The sequence below is a fragment of the Crinia signifera genome, chromosome 7 (assembly GCF_055691185.1).
Source record: "Crinia signifera chromosome 7, ASM5569118v1, whole genome shotgun sequence".
Taxonomy (NCBI): Eukaryota; Metazoa; Chordata; class Amphibia; order Anura; family Myobatrachidae; genus Crinia; species Crinia signifera.
Genome location: NC_139223.1, coordinates 95386314 through 95406665, shown reverse-complemented (window position 1 = coordinate 95406665; position 20352 = coordinate 95386314). Strand labels below are relative to the sequence as shown.

The window sequence follows — 20352 nt, the reverse complement described above, 5'->3', positions numbered from 1 at the left end:
GGCATTTTTTGTGTTTTATAGATAAAGCTCTGTTTATATTCTTGCTGGCTTTCAACCAAGCCTCGTTTTCAGACTATTAGCTTCCTGGATACCAGGGCAACCAGCCAGACCTCGTTTTAGACCCCATTGGTGTCACATAAAGAACGCACATTATCGCACTTAGTAAAAAAACATATATATATAAAAAAGTTTTTTTCAATATAAAAGACTTCATATATAGACCTATTTCAATAGTCTAGATAAATCAAATGTCGCCACTTTCTTATTAATCATGCATATTACAAGAGGATTAGAGAATAAAAAATAATAAATAATAAATACATATGAGAGTGTATCAAAATACATATCTGCATATAATTATATGTTAGAAACGGGAATAGGTATATGGATTAAAAGATAATAAAAAATAAAAAATAATAAATAAATACATATATATAAAGAAATAATAATAAACATATATATTTTTATTATTATTAGGTTTATGTTTATTATTATTTCTTTATATATATGTATTTATTTATTATTTTTTATTTTTTATTATCTTTTAATCCATATACCTATTCCCGTTTCTAACATATAATTATATGCAGATATGTATTTTGATACACTCTCATATGTATTTATTATTTATTATTTTTTATTCTCTAATCCTCTTGTAATATGCATGATTAATAAGAAAGTGGCGACATTTGATTTATCTAGACTATTGAAATAGGTCTATATATGAAGTCTTTTATATTGAAAAAAACTTTTTTATATATATATGTTTTTTTACTAAGTGCGATAATGTGCGTTCTTTATGTGACACCAATGGGGTCTAAAACGAGGTCTGGCTGGTTGCCCTGGTATCCAGGAAGCTAATAGTCTGAAAACGAGGCTTGGTTGAAAGCCAGCAAGAATATAAACAGAGCTTTATCTATAAAACACAAAAAATGCCGGACACACGCTATAAGTATATGCCCAATAGGAGGAGCTATCAACAAATAAAAAGCGAGGCTGGACGTAGCGTAAACTATCTGAGGAAGCCGCCGATTACCCGACAAGGCGGAGAAACGCGTCATCAGGTTACGTCATCACGCACTGACGGATCACGGCCGGAGACCCACAAACCGGAGCCGAGGAATCCCAGAGAAGGCTGCATTATTTGGGAAGCGCTAGCAGCCGGGGACCCGCTCCTGGTAGCCAGAAGGGACTGTGCCACTCAGCTTTAAAAGAGCAAGTATAACCTTACTGCTTATGATCTGCACCGCGTGCACTATTATTCCTATGCTACTAACGCACTAACCAAAGCTCCTGCTTAAAACAGCTGATTACCTGCTATACTAACAACTGTAACTGCACGGGCTCTGAGGAGCAGAAAAATTGTTGTTTACATCAAGTTCCAATATAAATATTAACCCAGTTCCGATTGCACTAAAAGGACTGTGAGAACTGACTGATATGCTCACGTGTGCAGAACTACCTGAAATTAATTAACCATTGGGTGTCAGAAGGAGAGTGATATAAATTCTTTTTATTTTACACCGGCCGGTGATATTGTGTCATATATGACCAGAATTTTTATATGAAGTAAACTGTGTTGTATTAATAAAATTTGTTTCATGTTTTAAATATAGTCCCATAGCGCTGTCTATTTTTTTCTTTCTTTGTCTTTTTAAAAAGAAAAATTCATACGATTTATGCTGTAAATGTGAAAAATATAAAAAATATATAAATATATATGCACATGTACAGGGTATTTCAATTAGAATTGATATAGTAAAAATGATATTAACAATGATAATAACAATGGATTTCCTAGTACCAGTACACATACACAGAACGGATGGGGGGTCACAGGACAAACATTTAAAGTCCAGTACCGGTATTGTCCAGCAAACGCTGTGTATCTTCTTTCTTTATGAAAGGTGTTCTGGGTGTACCTTATTCCAGGGTGCAGGGGGTCTGCCGGCAGACTTACCCGTCACTGCCGTGTTGCGCAAACGGCTGAGGCGGGGAACTTCACTGAACATCGACTAGTTTCGCCGGGAGGCTTCTTCAGGATGCTGCGTGTAGCTCTGTCCCCTGCAGTATGGGGTTTAAGTACGCTTGTGTGTTCCTTGATTGATTCGGGAACGCCCCTTTTGTGGGTGTCAGAAAAGATTCTAGTAACTCTGTGTACTTCGGGATGTGATTGGCTCTCTGGGGGGGGTGTGCGTGTGTGACATCAGGCGCGTCACTTCTGCCCTTCTTCCGGGATGTCTGAGCGTCGTATCAGCCTGTTTGGTTATGTGTAGGCGCGACGTCACATCCGCCCTTGATGAGCCGGCTTCTTGTGTTCACAATCAGCTGTAGTTATACGTCGGAGTTACTAGAATCTTTTCTGACACCCACAAAAGGGGCGTTCCCGAATCAATCAAGGAACACACAAGCGTACTTAAACCCCATACTGCAGGGGACAGAGCTACACGCAGCATCCTGAAGAAGCCTCCCGGCGAAACTAGTCGATGTTCAGTGAAGTTCCCCGCCTCAGCCGTTTGCGCAACACGGCAGTGACGGGTAAGTCTGCCGGCAGACCCCCTGCACCCTGGAATAAGGTACACCCAGAACACCTTTCATAAAGAAAGAAGATACACAGCGTTTGCTGGACAATACCGGTACTGGACTTTAAATGTTTGTCCTGTGACCCCCCATCCGTTCTGTGTATGTGTACTGGTACTAGGAAATCCATTGTTATTATCATTGTTAATATCATTTTTACTATATCAATTCTAATTGAAATACCCTGTACATGTGCATATATATTTATATATTTTTTATATTTTTCACATTTACAGCATAAATCGTATGAATTTTTCTTTTTAAAAACTCTGTTAATTTAAATTAAATAAAAATTATTTTATTTTATTTTACATACATTGTATCAGTATCATTAATACTCTGGATGTGTGGTAATTAAGCGCAGGGTGTACACCCCCATAACCCTCTGAGGCACTTACTGTATGTATTATTTAGCTTCCATTCTGGACTTGTAACTTGGTGGGACTGCTATGCTATTACTGGTGCCTGTCCTTGTTTCCCTCATGTATCCCTATAGATTGTAAGCTTGCAGCAGGGCCCTCCTACCTCCAAGTCTTTCTGTTGTTACCCAGTTTGTTTTATCACTGGCTACTATTGTAATGCGCAACGGAATCTGCTGCGCTATATAAGAACCTGTAAATAAATAAATAAATAAATAACCAGATGGTAATGAGGAGACATTATAGGAATGGACCCATTAACCAGTGGACTTTACTAATACAGTACCGTATGAACTGGACTATATTGAAATATGCCTCTTTTTTACTGCCTAAATCCCCCCTTTTTAATATGGTATGTCATGTTTCAATTAAATAATTTTGCAATTTTCACCCAATTGGCACCAATATTATTATTTACTGTTAATTTATTGCTTAGCGTGGTGTACTCCCTTGTTTTTTTCCGAATGAAGAGAGGGGCTCCATCTGTACCTTCTTTTTGCTTAAGCAAAATTGCTTAGCACAATCACTACAAGTGTGTGTGCTTCCCATGGGCGATCTGGACACAGGGAAATCCCCTACCCTAAATAGCTTAGCACACATCTCTATATTAGTGTGTATGCCCCACACAACAGTTAAATGATTGCTTTCCCCTAGTGTGAACAGCCGCTGTCGGTGGTATTTTAGCTTGCAGTCCCCAGATGTGACCAAATGAAATGTGTAACTAGGGGGTTACGTTCTCCTGGAGCTGCATGTCCCTGCACAGAAGTCCGTGGCACCTCCCTGCAGCCATTCACTGGTGACTCTCAAAGCTCACCAACGCCACTCCCCCCTTCTTCCCTGCCACCGCTTCACGGCTAGGGTACCCCACCGGCACATCCCACCCAGTCCACCTACTTGTGTGGGGACACACGGAAGGCAGCAGCTCATCATCAGCACAGAGGTAACCTTCAGGGAAGAGTGGGGGTTGATGGATTCCTGTACACTATGGCCCTAAGTTTTGCAGCTTACCGAGTCCTTATGACACTGCCCCATGAGAATCTCGCCCCCCCCCCCTTCCCCGCTGTTTCACAAAGACACATCCCCTCTCATGTGCCCGCTAGTGGAGAAATCATTTCATGGTCGCCGACCATCAAATTATCTCTCCAAGGCTTGCAAATATAAGTCAGTGGAGACTGACTTATATTTGCAGGCTCTGGCCGAAGACAGGGTGTCGGCTGACGTCAGGAAATTACCTCACTGTGGTCTCTGAGCTGGGGGCCACTTCTCTGGAGCCTGCGGCATGGTGACACAGACTGTTCTACGGTGATCTGGAGGGTAGTGCTCTCCCAACTGCCGGCTTCCCGCAAGATTAAAATTTCATCCCCTACACTTACTCCTTGTCTGTGGACCACAATCTGGAACTTCCATGCCAGGATGCATTCCATATACAGGAAATCCGAGTTAATTAACCAGTTTTAAGAAATGCACAAACTGTATAAGTTTTATTATATTCAAGATCTGTGTACAAAAGTTTATTTAGTTTTGCCTCCTGCTGATATATGGAATAATGTGTTCATATAGTACTGTTTTTATGAGATTCGTATTGTTTAATTAGTTAGATCAATTATTAAATTGTATTTCTCTTTCATCCATCCTGGTGACACAGCTTCAACCTTGGGATGTAGGAGGGTCCGCAGGAGCAAGGCACCTATGCTGACTTCTTTGAGACCAGGCTCCTCCCTTCTGCATACCAGAGTCCCTCAGTTCTTTTTAGGTGCCCACTGGAGTGGGTGCTGTGCTGACTGGCTGTTGACTGCAGCCATTTTGTGAGAGTAGCTAGGTGTTTCTTATTTTATCAATTAGTTAGTTAGTACAGGCTTTCCAGTGTGTTACTGTGTGTCACTGAGAGCACAGCAGAGGCTGACAGAAGCACGTCCTGTGTGCAGAGAGACGCAGTGGCGTCTCAGCCGCTGCATCTCCTGCATAGCGCTTCAACCTCCGTTACAAGAGACGTTGTCCTAGGCCCCGGGGGCGTTCTGAACCGGCTCCCTGCTTAGGGGGGTCATGGGGGATGGACCCCCACAATGGCCAGCGCCATTTGAAGGGGTTTATAGGCTGAAATCCAGCACTGGAGGTGAAGCCTATTACAGTAGTCCAGCGTAGCTGGAGGCCTCTGAGTGTTCCCGGTCTGAGGGGAGTCACAGGAGGTGAGGAGAGACACTTTGGAGCGGCTGATGGAGGAAGGGGGCCACCAAAAGGTTTTCCTCCTCGCTGAAGCAGAGACTGGGTCTCCTCCTACACTCTGCGTTGGCGCCATTTTCTCTCCACACTGAGGAGCTGAAGTATGGATTACACTGCAGAACTGAGTGAAAGTCTCTCCTGGGCAGCGTTTTCCCTGGGATTGCTGAGGATCCATTGCAGCAGAACAAGACAGATAAGTACTCTGTACATTATTCTTAGCTGATGCCTGATATTGTGCACTGTTTTTTTATGACTAAAAAGTGTTATGCTGCTGCTCATAGGGAAGGGACACCTGACGTGTTAATTATCTGCAGATTGTAGTGCTAATTAACAGTTGAACAGATGGCTCAGGGGGATTTGTGCCCCTCATGTGAGTTTGTGCAAAGTGGGGCTCAAGCCAGAGGTCTGAGCAGCCTGTACCTGCGTGGGCAGCTGCCCTGAGGAGTCCTTTGATTGCCATAGCACAGGTCTTGAATAGGCAGAGAGATGACTTAGTAAAATCTCATAGGCCTTTTTCCTCCTCCCAACCTTCTGTGAGCCCATCTCAGGGAGTCTCTGCAGGGTATGCAGGACACTACTCAGAGTGTCCATAAAATGTCTGCAAACAAGGAGCTCATTGAGCAAGGCTCCTGTGGTAATTTTCCCCAGGCACCCCTTATCTATACCTCCCCTGCTGATTTTAAATTCTGGTAATGAGGTGTGTGTCCTGAGGACACCTTAAGGGAAGAAATCCTGTCCCTGGCATTGAGGATTTGATTCTAGCAGTTATATAGGCTTTGAATCTCTCAGAGGAATGCCAGTGCAGAGTATTTTAGAGACTGCGCAGGGATACAGTTACTTTTCCCCTCGGATTAGGGTATGGTAGCGTTTCTTGGGGAAGCATGGAAGATACCTGACATCAGGCTTCTCATGCCCTAAAGGTTTACAAACATGTGCCTAGTGCTAGAGGAGCAGGTAAAATTGGGGGGAAAGACCCCTCTGGTGGAGGCGACTGTAACCAGGTTGTCTATTCACTGCTTTAACCATACGAGGGGGTGCTGTTTTTAAGGAACCTGTAGACAAAAAAGATGGAGAGCTGTCTTACGGCTGTATAAAAGTGGTAGGTTTTTACCTTACACCCTATTAAGACATCTGCTTGGATTTTCTAAGGCCATGATAATGTGGGCATATGCCTGGTGTACTCAACGTCAGTCTGACACAGTAGCTTTTGTTTTAATGGAAATGTTAAAGTGAGCTGCGGAGTACTTCTGCGTAGCTGGGTAATAAGGCGCCAAGATGGCATATGGAGTACCTTTGTAGACACAGACACAGAATCAAGTGTGACCAAGCTCTCCCCGAGCGAAACGCGTGTCACTTCCGTTACCGGCTCTCACACATGGAGTGAGAAGCCGACTGTAAACAGATGCCAACAGCTGAACCACCATCCTCCCGCCGGCTGCACAAAACACTGCTAGAAGCGGTCTGTGAGTAAAGAAGCGGCTATCACCGCTATACAAATACCCCTCCCAGGCTCACAGAGTATCATAGCATTTGCCTGGACACCCCCGCTAATTGCCTGTAAGCAAGAAGCGGCAATTGCCACTATACAATACCCCGCACATGCATTAATTGTATTGTATATATTTATTAATATATTTTTTTATCAGCATATCCCCGCTAACTGTCTGGGGGAAGAAGCGGCACTAGCCGCCACACAATACCCCGCAGTGACACAATGTACAGTTTAAGTGGGTAGCTTATATGCGCTATCACCAGAGAGTGTATATCATTTCTTTTCTGCAAAGTGGCAAAACATTAATTAACTGAGGGACAAGGATACCTATGCACAAATTGTACAATAAATTTGCTGTCTGCACACATAGTGCAATATATTGTTATAAATTAAGATAAATGACAGTTTCTGCGTCTTGAAATATTTGACTGTAGCAGATACTATAATTATTACTACAGTGGATCATTTATGTTTGTGTATTCTGTGTACCTCCTGCTGATCGGATGACCAGCCCCTCAATGAATGATAAACCACTTTCTCTCTCAACATTTAATTGCGATACAGTTTCTATTCTAGCAGCATCTCAGTTAAATAACTCTAGGCACGTGTAATATTCAGCTCAGGGGTTATAGTGTTAAGCGTGAGATATTTGGAGTTTAGCAGATGATTACCAATATTGATATAGATACAGGACAGTATTGAATGCTTTAATTTTGCACCTCCGGCTGCAAAATTTAACCAGCCTATTCAAAGGGATATAGAATAATATTACAACAATTACCTTTAAAAAAATTACATTTACTACTGTCACGAAAAAAAATTCCCCTAAAGATTGTAATTGGGATACAATATATGCATACACACCATGCATTAAGTGATACAATTGCCAATCTGGCCTTTTTTTCTCTCTTGAAAAATTATTGAAAATATTTTCACTCTTGGCAGTTCTCTCATTCTGTCAAACCCAACACTGGTCTCTGCAAGACTTTTGTAACAGAGACAGTGAAGGGCAGTTTTTCAGAACAGCAGAAGCAGCTATCTTTGTCTAACATTTCACTCTAATGGGCCCTACACACATTGCGATGTGTGCAGGGCTACCTAGCTATGCTAGGTCGGGCTGTGCTGCGCCGCTATCGCCTAGCACACAGAGCTGACAGCCCACACACAGAGCGAGCTGTCAGCTCTGTGTGCTAAGCGAGCAGACAGCGCCAGTGTTCTCCGGTGGGAGAACACTGCCGATGCCGAGATTGATGGACACTGTCCATCAATCTCGGCCAGCGATAAAGACGCGCGGGTACGCGCACGGATGCCGATATAGCCCACACATACACCGATGTAAGGGCATTTGCTAAGCGACTTTGCCAAACTAAGCAAAATCGCTTAGAAAATGCCTTAATATCGGCATGTGTGTAGGCCGTATAAGATCAAAAGAGACTGTCTCTCATCAGATATTTCAAGCGATACAAGCTGATATCTGACAGCAGAACAGTCACGGATGACTAATATCTCTGAATCTTTTCTGAAAAGACGGCGATATAGGCAATCCCTGTCCTCTATGAATCCGCACATCAAGGCACTCTCAGTCAGATAGCCGAATACCTTGCACTGCCAAATTGAGCAACAAGGTTGCTTTGAGCAATCACAATTGACAAGCAGAAGCCAACCCTGTGCTCCTACTCTAAAATAGTGTATGGAAACACCAGCTCTCCCCTCTCTCATCTAGCATCTGATACTTGCTTAAGATGCTAGAAAGCAGAAGAGGGAGTCAGTGAAACAAAAACAAAAACATAAGCTGGAACATAATTCCAGCTTTTTCTTGTATATCTGTAAAAAATTCTCTGAAAATAGGGTTGGACAGGTAAAATTAATTTAAGTTTATAAAGGTGGGAAGCAAACAGGAATCGCCAAATACAGGTGGTAATTGAAGATAAAAGCAAAAGGGTCTATGTAATATTGATACAAAACCCCCCAAAAAAGGCCTTTTTCCTGAGGGCATCTGATACATGTTGAAAAATCTTCGCTAATGCAGAAAAATGTTTTCTGTGTTTAAAAAATGATTAATATATATACATCTGAATGAAAAAAATGCAGATATCTGTTTGTAATAAATTTTTATAATTGCTGCAATTTTTGATTTATCTATAGACCTGCATCTCAAAGTCATAAGGTGCAGAACAAGTGACAAATGTCACCCCTCCTTTTAAGAAATAAAAATTTAAAGTTATGTTTTAAATTAACCATAATAACACAACATACATCAATTTAAGTGTGCCCCAGGTAAGACTAAATCAGTATTTTCTTGCATCTTGCTGCAAGACCCCTCATTTTCCGGCATATGGAGTACCTCAGTGACAGCCAGGAGAGCTCTCAGTTGACAGTGAATCCAAGAAGTCTCTAGATGTTTTGACCTTTTTAGGGAGAAATTCTGTTTGGAGTGGAAAACTATTCCATCTTTATACAGGCCACAGGGGGAAAGAGCTCTTGCCTTCCTGCCAGTCCTTAGGCAGTCCTTTCACTCCTTCTTTATAGAGGGTGCATCCAATAGAGGACAAACAGGTAGAGGAACATTTCCTTCTAGCATAAGAAAGGCTCCTATATCACGTTTACGGACCATTGCAAAGGACCACCTTTCTGAATGTGAGGACAAGGCCTCAACATAATGGGGCTGAGATTCCCCATTTTGGAATCAGAGTGGTGGGTTGCCTCCTGCAGTTTTGAGATGTTTGTAATCTCCACCATGGACCTTTGGGTTATCGTCATCATTCTCAGGGTTACAGGATCAATCTCAGGAGTACCTCTCCAGAGAGATTGTTCCCAACACCCCTGCCACGAGAAGATCGCTTGCGAAAAGTACTCTTGGGGGCGGCAACGTCACTTCTCGATAAGGGAGTGGTGACCCTGGTGCCTCAGGGAGAAGAAAGAAGGGATTTTATTCCATTCTTTTCTTTATCCCCAGACTGGACGGTTCTGTCAGATCCATTCTAAACCTGAAGTGGGTGGGTCACTTCAGGATGGAATCTCTGAGGTCTGTGCTCTTAAGCATAGAACCTGGAGAGTTTCCAGCGTCTATAGACAGTGAATGCCTATAGACAGTGAATATCAATCTTCTCTGCGTTTCGCAAGAGGAGAAACTCTTCTGCAATTTCTGGTTCTACCTTTAGGGTTAGCCACAGCTATGAGAGTTTTCACATAAGTGATGGCTGTCATGACAACAGCTCTCAGGCTTAAGGAATTGTGATTATTCCTTTATTGGATGACCTCTGGGTCAAGGCCAAATCTGCAGAAAAAATGGCAGGAACATCTGACGATGGCAGCACAGTTTCTCAGAGATCAGGGGTGGATGTTGATTCTTTCAAAGTCTCATCTAAAACCCTCTCAGAAATGTCTTTGTTTGATGTGCTCTTGGATGCACATCTTCATTGTGTGTTCCTTACAGAGTCTAAGGCACTTTCACTGGTTGGTGCAGTCGATTCTCCAATCGCCGAATCTAAAAATTTGGCAGAGTTTAAAACTGTTGGGAAATATGGTATCATCTTTCGAAACTCTCCAGTAGGTGTGGTTTCTCTCAAGGCCCTTTATGTGGAACATTCTGACCTGTTGGTCAGGGAACCCGTAAACCGTGAAACAGGGAACTCTGAGGCTGTTTCAGGAGACAAGGAGCTCATTGATCAAGCATATCTGGAATCTCTAAAAATGGGGCGTTTTCCTTCGCTCGTGGGATTGGCTGGTTGTCACGACCGATGCCAGTCTCAGGGGCTGGGAAGGCGATGAACCTGCACCTCAGATTTCAAGGCCTGTGGTGCAAAGAAAAATCAAAATCTACCGAATACAGTCAGACAATAACATGGCTTTTGCTTACTTAATTCATCAGGGCGGTACTCGCAGCAGGATGACTATGCAGATTTTTCAGTGGAAAGAGGTGAACATGTCAGATTTTTCAGTGGTGTTCATTCTGTGGATCCGTATTGTGGAAGCGGATGTCCTCAACAGGGCAGATCTGCGGTGAGGAGATTGGTAGTTACACAGAAGTCTTTCAGGAAATTGTGTCTCTTTGGGGTCTCCCAGAGATAGACTTGATCAGAATCATCTTTATTGGCCAGGTATACTTGCGTATGCTTGGAATTTTTTGTGGTAACAGTGCAGCATCAAGCAGGGAACACAAGGGGGGTGGGAAGAGAGGCATAAACATACATCACATACATTTCACATATATCTAGAACAGTTCGAGTTAGTATTTAGTATTTGGTACATTCAATACTGTTTAGTTGGTGGACAGCTATTGGGAAGAAGCCTTTGTAGTTCTTGTCGTCTTTGCTGGGATGGACCTAAAATGTCTGCCTGACGGAAGGGGTTCAAACAGGTTGTGGCCAGGGTGTAGCTTGTCTGACAAGATCTTTCATGCACGCTTATTAACCCTGGCTAGGTATAGTTCTTGGACAGTGGGGAGCTCCGCCCCAATGATCTTTTCTGCCATCCTCACCACTCTTTGCAACCTTCGTCTGTCATTCTCATTTGCTCCTCTGAACCATATTGTGATCAAGGAGCAAAGGACAGACTCTACTATGGCAGTGTAGAAGATGAGCAGCAGCTACTGCGGGATGTTGAATTTCTTGAGTTGCCTCAGGAAGAACAACCGCTGCTGCGCCTTCTTGACAGTTGTAATGATGTTGGGACCCCATTTGAGGTCGCAAGAAATCTTTGTTCCTAGGAATTTGAAGGAGTCGACCCTCAACACTACTCTGTCAGACTCTACTGATGGCATACAGACACAAGTGTCAGGCCTCCAGGTTCTGCTATCGGACCACGGATCTAACCATGGGGGCAGTGGTTGCCATGACAGTTCCAGGGTGTTTCACCCTGGCCTATGTTTTCTAATTATTGCTCAGATTCTTAAGTAGAGTGAGGACACATGCGGTGCAAGTCATACTGTTTTTGCTCCGGATTGGCCCAGGAGGTTGGTGTATTCAGACATACTGAGGTTGTCGATAGACTACGGGTGTCTTCCTCTTCGCCCAGACTTACTCAATTAAGGATTGGTTCTACACCTGGACCTAGTTCGTCTCAGATTTGACGACCTGGCTCTTGAGACATCTTTTTTTTAAGGAAGACAGGTTTCTCAGTTGCTGTAATCCAAACCATGCTTTGGGTTTGCAAGCCCAGGGCCGTAACTAGGGGGGGGGCTGGGGGGTCACGCGCACCGGGCGCTGGAGGTGAGGGGCGCTTTGAGGTCCGGGAAGCCAGAGCTCCGGACCTCACAGTATTTGTGTAAATATGCCAGGGGAAGTGAGACATGACGTCTCCTTCCCCTGACGAGCGAGCGTCCTATCGCGGCGCCTCATGGGGGCGGGGGCTGACGACGCAGCCAGCGTGATTATGTGGAGACGCCGCGCGCGCCAAGCCCGTCCGCCCTCCCTCCCGCCCGCCGAGTGAAGGAGCTTCCCGGCCACCCTCCTGCCCACCGAGTGAAGGAGCTGCCCGCCCTGCCACCCGCTAAGTGAAGGAGCTGCCTGCCCTCCCACCCGCTAAGTGAAGCCCTGCCTGACGCCGCACCCCACACCTGAGCAGGGGCTGTCGAGCAAGGGCTGTCTCTGGAGAGAGTCCAGACTCCGGAAAGGGGTACAGGCAGCGGAGTTGGCATTTTTAAAAAGGTGAGCAGAATGTGTCTTCATTGTCCCTGTATTGCCAGCATTGTCCCTGTATTCAATACAGGGACAATGCTGCCAATACAGGGACAATGCTGCCAATACAGGGACAATGCTGCCAATACAGGGACAATGCTGCCAATACAGGGACAATGCTGGCCTGTATTGGCAGCATTGTCCCTGTATTGGCAGCATTGTCCCTGTATTGGCAGCATTGTCCCTGTATTACCAGCATTGTCCCTGTATTGCCAGCATTGTCCCCGTATTGCCAGCATTGTGCCCGTATTGCCAGCATTGTGCCCGTATTGGCAGCATTGTCCCAGTATTGCCAGCATTGTGCCCGTATTGGCAGCATTGTGCCCGTATTGGCAGCATTGTCCCCGTATTGGCAGCATTGTCCCCGTATTGGCAGCATTGACCTTGTATTGGCAGCATTGTCCTTGTATTGGCAGCATTGTCCCTGTATTGGCAGCATTGTCCCTGTATTGGCAGCATTGTCCCTGTATTGGCAGCATTGTGCCCGTATTGCCAGCATTGTCATTGCATTGCCAGCATTGTGCCCGTATTGCCAGCATTGTGCCCGTATTGCCAGCATTGTCATTGTATTGCCAGCATTGTGCCAGTATTGTCATTGTATTGCCAGCATTGTGCCCATATTGCCAGCATTATCATTGTATTGCCAGCATTGTGCCAGTATTGTCATTGTATTGCCAGCATTGTGCCCGTATTGCCAGCATTATCATTGTATTGCCAGCATTGTGCCAGTATTGTCATTGTATTGCCAGCATTTTGCCCGTATTGCCAGCATTGTGCATCTGATTGTGTGATTTTTTTGGACCTCGACCAAAATCATTTCAAACTTCCGGACTCCATCAAAAATTACTTGCCTACCCCTGCTGTAGCGGCATGTTACTTTGACTCCGTCCATCTCCTACTAGCGCGGCTGCAGGAAGCGCTGATGACTTCGAAAAGACTTGCCGGACGCTGATTGGCTGAATTCAGCCAATCAGCGTCCGGCAAGTCTTTTTGAAGTCATCAGCGCTTCCTGCCGCAGCGCTAGTAGGAGACGGACGAAGACAGTCAAAGTAAGATGCGGCTTCAAAGGTGAGAGGACTGTGCGGGGAGGGGGGGGGGGTCTCCGATGCCAGGGACAAGGCGTCATTTGGTCGGTCCCCCCTGTCAGCTGCTAACTAAGCAGCGGGGAATAAACGCTGTGCGCATGCGCACAGCGTCTATTCCCGCAGCCAGGGGGCTGGGGGCATGGCTAGAGGCTCACAGAGCCTCTGGGTCATGCCCCCATAGCGGCAAAATGGGGGCGTGGCCTCACGGGAGAGCAGCGATTATAGGCCACGCCCCCAAATTAGGCCACGCCCCCGAAAATTTCGACGCGCCTACGGCGCGCAGCAGCATCACTAGGGGGGGGGAGGGCACCAAAAGACTGCCTTGCCCCGGGCGCCGGAAACCCTAGTTTCGGCCCTGGCAAGCCATATTGGCAGTTAATCTCCTTTGTGTTTGGAAGATTTATATCAGGTGGAGTGAATGTCAAAAGGTACACACCTCTAGGTTCTAGGTCACTTGACGATTGGAGTTTTCTCTAAGATGGGTTTAGCCTGCAGTCTTTAGAGGTTCAGCTGCCTGCTTTATCCATATTCTTTCAGAATAGAGTGGCTCTTGGCCAGAAGATCATGCCTTTTTACAGAGAGTTATAAGAGTCAAGACCTTATATAGGCAGCCGGTGGCGCCTTGGGATCTGTTTCTGGTATTGTAGGTTTTACTAAAACCTCCGTTGGAGCCTTTAAGCTCGGCTGATCCTATTTTTCATGGAAAATTACTTTTTGTTTGCCAGGGCTTTGGTTAGGCGAATTTCAGATGTGGGGGCCTTGCCTTGCAAGTCTCCATCTCTTGTTTTTCATAATGATAAGACGGTTCTCAGAACAGTAACGAAGTTGTCTACCTAAGGTAGTATCAATTTACATTTAAACCAGGAGATTGTGCTTCCGGTGTTTACTCCTGCTGAGGAGGCAAAAAAAAAAGGACTTTCTTCGCGCTCTGCGCATTAATGTCGATAGTGTAAAGGATGTTTGCAAAAACAACTGTTTTGCTATTTGTTCTATATGACGTACATAAGAGAGGGTGGCCTGTTTTCAAGCAGACCTTAGCTAGATGGTTAAGGTCAGTGATTGCCTTTGCTTACACTATGGTAGGCTGTTTGTTTTCTATAGGATTAATGACTATGCCTGTTCAGTCGGGTGCCGGACGGCTCCCCGACAGTCGGGATTCCGACAGTCATTCCTCTGAAGTCTGAATCCCGACTGCTCCCTCATGGGGGTCCTCGACCCCCATAGAGGGAGAATAAAATAGGTAGCAAGGGCAGCGAGCCCACAAGGGGCTTCATTGCGCTCCCCACGCTGTGTAGTCAGGATTCCGATGTCTGAGTAATGACTGTTGGAATCCCGACTGTCGGGGAAATATACCTCACCCATTCAGTCTCTCACTAAGCCACTTGGCAAATTCTAAATTTACAGCATAACCATCCTTATACTTTTCAATAACCTTTATATGCAATTTTAGGGAAAGAAAAAGTACTCTTTTTCTTTCCCTAAAATTGCATGTTCATTTACTCTCAGGGGAGCACCTCCACTAGCCATTGAATATTAATATTCAGGCACCCCATTAAAAATATCGTGGATCTAGAACTGTGTTTAAATATTCAAAATCGTGTTTAGGCTTGTGCACCGGTATCACCCCAATCCCCTCCCCCTCTAAAACAAAATAATTTTTATATGTCTGAAGAATGGTATTTATTATTCAGTAATGGGATCGGGTATATATGTGATGATTGATTAGATGGTGTAATGAGCATAACGTTGCATAGACATGAAGTTGATATATTGATGTGAAATTGCATATACAAATGAAGTGCGGTAAAACTGTAAACAAAACACAAACATGCAATTACAGTTTGCACATAGAAAAATGCAAGGCAAACATATGCAATACATATAACATTGTGCATACAGACATAGCATTATGAGTAAAGGACATGCTTCAGTCTAACTAATACAGCTGGCATGCCTAACTATCTAATTAGCTTCATGGTGACACAGTTTTTGAGTGATAAACTCACCATCGAATGCTGTATCAGGCTGGACCATTTGTGCTGTGTCTGCCTGAATCCATGTGAAACTTAATATGGCCACTGGCATATCTTTGTCCCAGAATGCATGGCTAGCTAGCTACAGAAAGCTAAGGGGGACAAACTACCTGGTATAGATTTGTGCTGACCACAGGAAGGAGTGGATTATGCAAAACACAGAAACAATTGAACACAACAGAAACTTATGCTGAAAGGCATAACAATACCACTAGGTTAGTGCTTTTTTCTTGGGCTGTGCATCATGGGACCACAGTGGAGAAGTCATGCAGGGCTGCCACCTGGTCTTATGTTTTTCATACCTTTACCAAAGTCTATAGGTTCCATGAGTTCGTGTCGGAGGACGCTTCATTTGGGCAAGCAGTAATGAGAACTGTAAGCCTGAGAGTATCCTCCCAAAAGGACCGGCTCTTGAACATCCCAAGGTTGAAGCTGTGTCACCAGGATGGACGAAAGAGAAAAGGGGATTTTTGTAAGAACTTACCATTCAAATCCCTTTCTCTGAGTCCATCCTGGTGACACAGCGATCCCTCCCTTACGCTCAGTAAGTATACCGTTCATGCATTGTCATGTTATTGGTTATGTTGATTGTGCATTATAAAATGTTCAGGCGTTGTACTGAGTAATGTAATGTGTGCTTTAGAAGTTGAACTGAGGGACTCTGGGATGCAGAAGGCAGGAGCCTGCTCTCAAAGAAGTCAGCATAGGTGCCTTGCTCCTGCTGTGACCCTCCTACATCCCATGGTTGAAGCTGTGTCACCAGGAAGGACTCAGAGAAAGGGATTCGAACAGTAAGTTCTTTAAAAAAATCCCCTTATGATTGTACTTCCTGGTCTAGGGTATAAATATGAAGAGCTGTATGCAGTGCTTTACCTTTGATAAAGTTGTCTACTATACAATTAAACGTGTTAGGAGCACTCTATTTGAAAACACCAGAGAATTTGCAATTACCATATATTTATAACCAGCCTTGGACTTGAATCCATCGGGACAAACACTCCCTCGCGATTGGCTGGGACTCCATCTACCCAGCCTGGCTCTATCTAGATGAACATTGGTGCCTACCATCATCGGGAAACCTACTCCCCAATCCATTGCCTTTAGGACTTCAACATCCGACTGGATCAACCTTCCCACACACTAGTGAGCAATCAGTATCGTTTGACCCAAAAAGAAATAGAATTAGCATTGTCTCTATGGAGAGGAAATCAATTATCTGTGATTTATGATCGCAATATTCAGCTATGCACATCCCTGAGAAAAACAGTATTCCAGTATCTCACATTTTCCTGCAGCTGCAGCATTCCAACCACATTTTACACTCATACCTAGACAGCCACTTTAGATGCAATGTTGAAGAGATAGGTCAATCCCCGATGCTATTTCCGATGACAGCATTGAAGCAGCAGCTCGTCAGAACGGACCGGACTTCGGCAGTCGGGCCCGTTTTGCTGAAGACGGCCGTGAATTGTCGAGATCACTGGGAATTTTAGTTCTACACCAGCAGGCGTGTGTCTGCTATAGAGCAGTCCCAGGACTCATTCTGGATAATTTTTATGGGATTGCAGGATGTTACAGACATCATTACAGCCTGGAGAACATTTTTATTTATTTACTGGAGTCTATGTCACAGCTCCACACACACACACAAACCTGTCTAGGTCAAGGTTGCCTACCCTCCCGGAATGGCCGGGAGGGTTCTGAAAACCCCCACTCTGCTCCTGATCGCAGCGTCCTTCCCCCTGACCATGGTGGTTAAATAACCTGATCTGCTGATCTCCGGGGAGGGGGCGGGGCTAAAGTGTCATAATTGCATTATTTTAGCCCCGCCCCTACACAGCGATTGGATTAATGAGGTCACGCTCATGCCTGCCAAAGTGCTGCTGAAAGTCTCCTCTCCTACAGACTACAAAAGTCGGCAACCCTGGTTTAGGTAGATGCCTAAAGATAGGTGTCTACCTAGAACAATTTAATTTGGAGTACAATTGATGTATTCAGTCAAATTGTGGGCCCACCTACCACAGCCATGTGACCTTATAAGTGACCCTAACATCCCTAAAGTTCAACTGTGTACTAGCAAAAGGCCAAACCTTGTCATCTAACATTGTGTTACTTTTTTTAGTTGAACTCAAAACCTGAGAGGAAGAGGACACCATCTACTTTCCTTCTAAGAGAAAGCAGGGAAGATGAACCAAAGGATGTCCATGAACCATACAAATTCACTCCCAGTAAGTTCTATAGAATGAATTGGGTTAATCATTGTTTTAGTGTATCTATGTGTATCAATTATTAACATGGATTAATACTCGTTATGTTTTATTTATGTAGCACACTGTTAATTATTTTCAAAACACCGTACAAAAAAATCCTCCAAAATAAACCTAATCATCCTGCACATGCTTATGCTCAGTCCAGTAATTTGTGAAATAAGTATACATCAATTAACAAAAAACAGCAAGTCATTAATGAAGAGTAAACCCATTGTAACAAGACCTGCTCACATTTAGCAAGGCAATCTCAGACACACATAGACACATTTACTCAGAGCCAGATTAAGGTCTAAATGGGCCTGGATCTGAAAATGATCAAGGGCCTATTATGTGCAATAATAGCGGTTGTGGCCAGCACCTAATAATGCGGGTGGCGTGACCAGTGTTCTGTTTGGGTGGTCTGCTCATGGGTGTGTCTGTATTTGTGTAAATACTTTCAACTAATTATACATGCCTGGAAAAGGCAGGGGGCTGGCATAGGAAAAATGCCCTCCAAAGGTGCACCCGCAGGATGGTCTAAGATACTTGCGGGGTGAGGCGGCACTCCAGTCATAAAAAAAATACTGAAAGGCCAAACTTGGTTGACAACATTCCTGCACCTTTGTGGTCACCTAAGTTTACCACACCATATACCCCTTATACAAATCATGCAACACAATAGTAACCCCCTTATACTGTACTTGCCTCTTACACATTATGCCACACAGATTAAGGCAAAATTCACATTTTGCCACATGGATTAAGCCAAAATACACACTATAGCATTCATGTCAAAACAGTGGCCCTCCAGCTGTTATGAAACTACACATCCCAGCATGCCTTGTCATAGTTTTAGCATTCCCTAATAGCAAAACTGTGGCAATGCATGATGGGACTTGTAGTTTCACAACACCTGGAGGGCCATAGTTTGGACATACCTGCACTATACCAAACAGATTGAGCAAAAATGCACAAAATGCTTCATTAATAGGGGCATTGCGCCCCAACGCGCGCATTAAAAATTTACACCATAAAGTCTTCCTGAACTCACCAGACACATTTCCTCGGCTATGACTTGCCAGGTGGCAGCCGGCTGGAAAAAGCCCACTCCACCCCTCATGCAGGCCATAATTTCTCGTATATGGTACATATAGAAAATGGAATATATGATAGCGGTTTTACGCCACTCTCTCAAAAACCTTTCACAAGATCTGGTCACCATGGCTAGACTCGCAGAACTCCCCCCTCCATTTGACTTTTAATAGTGGAGGCCCCTCCTCCCCCCTACCCTTTCCACAAGTTCCTCTCCCCCTCCCCCACCTCTAGTTACCTCTAACTCTTTTCCTTCTCCTCATCTTTCTTTCCTTCTTCCCCCCTCCTTTCCCTACCTTCATATAATAAACTCTGGTCTTTCTTCCTCAATAGGCTTCCCCATCGGGCAGTTTGCCACCCTGCCGGAAGGGGTTCTCCTCTCTCTCTACCTCATATCTGTTTCTAATTGGAAATGTCTGGAGCATATTTGTACTGTGACAAGATCTGGTTCTCCTCTTTTTTCGGTTTTATTTCTGCCTCATGTTGTTGTATATGAACCAACATGTATGTCTAAATGTTTTAACCAATAAAGAGTGTTTAAAAAAAAATTACACCATAATGCCCATTACATTTTAAGCCACACACCATAATCTCCATTACATATTATGCCAAACACCATAATGCCTATTAAAAATGATGCTACATAAGTGTTGCTTATCTACATGTTCATTGCCAGTGGTTCCATGCTCGTTGCCATGTGTGATTACATGCTCATTGCCAAGGGGTAACATACTCGCGGTAACTGGGGTACAGCCGCCGCCGGGCAGAAATGACAGCCATTGACAGCCAGGCAGAGAGCAGGGGGCTGCCCGGCTGTATTCAGAGCACTGCATGTCCCAGCTATTTGAAATAACACCCCTTTTACACCAGAAAATGCATGGACTTACCCGGAATATGGTCCCAGGATCATGTAGGGACATTCCTAGACTGGCGACTTTTCCACCGGCCTAGTCCTTGCCTTTTCTTGTGTGAGGGGGAAAGAACACCACCCCCGCCCCCCTTTAAACTACCAGCTATATCTATACATGTAGGCTTCAAATGATTTTGGTCATATCAAACTGGGCCGTTTGGTTCCAGAGCAATATGTCCTCAAATAACATGAACAGCCATGAAATTAAATTTCAGGAAAAAAAATTGGTTTACGCACAATATCTCTAGAACCAATGAACCCATATGGACCAGGTATCAGATTGAAGGCCCAGCTATTTGGGTTTGACTGAGATCAACCTAGAGCTTCTGTGATGCCGGAGGGGGAACTGGCAGCCGTTGGAACCAGGTGGAGGTCAGAATTAGCGGGTCGCATGTTATGCTATGGGGAAAACGTTCCAGGTTTGCCTGGCGGTATCCCCGGTTTCCAGGGGGCTATTGACGCGGGCTGGGCTCGTTGGAAAGCCCTGGCCCTCAACTACAAAATGTGCCTATTTAATCCGACCCTGCATTTAATGAGGGAAAGTACAGACCTTTCCATTTTACCAGCATTTCCACTTATATGCACTTACCTGCC

General features: G+C 44.5%; 1 protein-coding gene across 2 annotated transcripts in view; it reads left to right on the top strand.

The window, feature by feature from the left end:
* DNAH7 (dynein axonemal heavy chain 7) overlaps nucleotides 1-20352 on the top strand; it is a 918640-nt gene that overhangs the window by 45376 nt on the left and 852912 nt on the right. Inside the window, exon 2 of one of the 2 annotated variants that reach the window (XM_083153497.1) lies at nucleotides 17630-17735. The exons of the other annotated variant lie outside the window; for it this stretch is intronic. Within the exon in view, the coding sequence (XP_083009623.1) occupies nucleotides 17630-17735 (106 nt within the window). The remainder of the gene's footprint in view (nucleotides 1-17629; nucleotides 17736-20352) is intronic. 2 annotated transcript variants of the gene reach the window in all.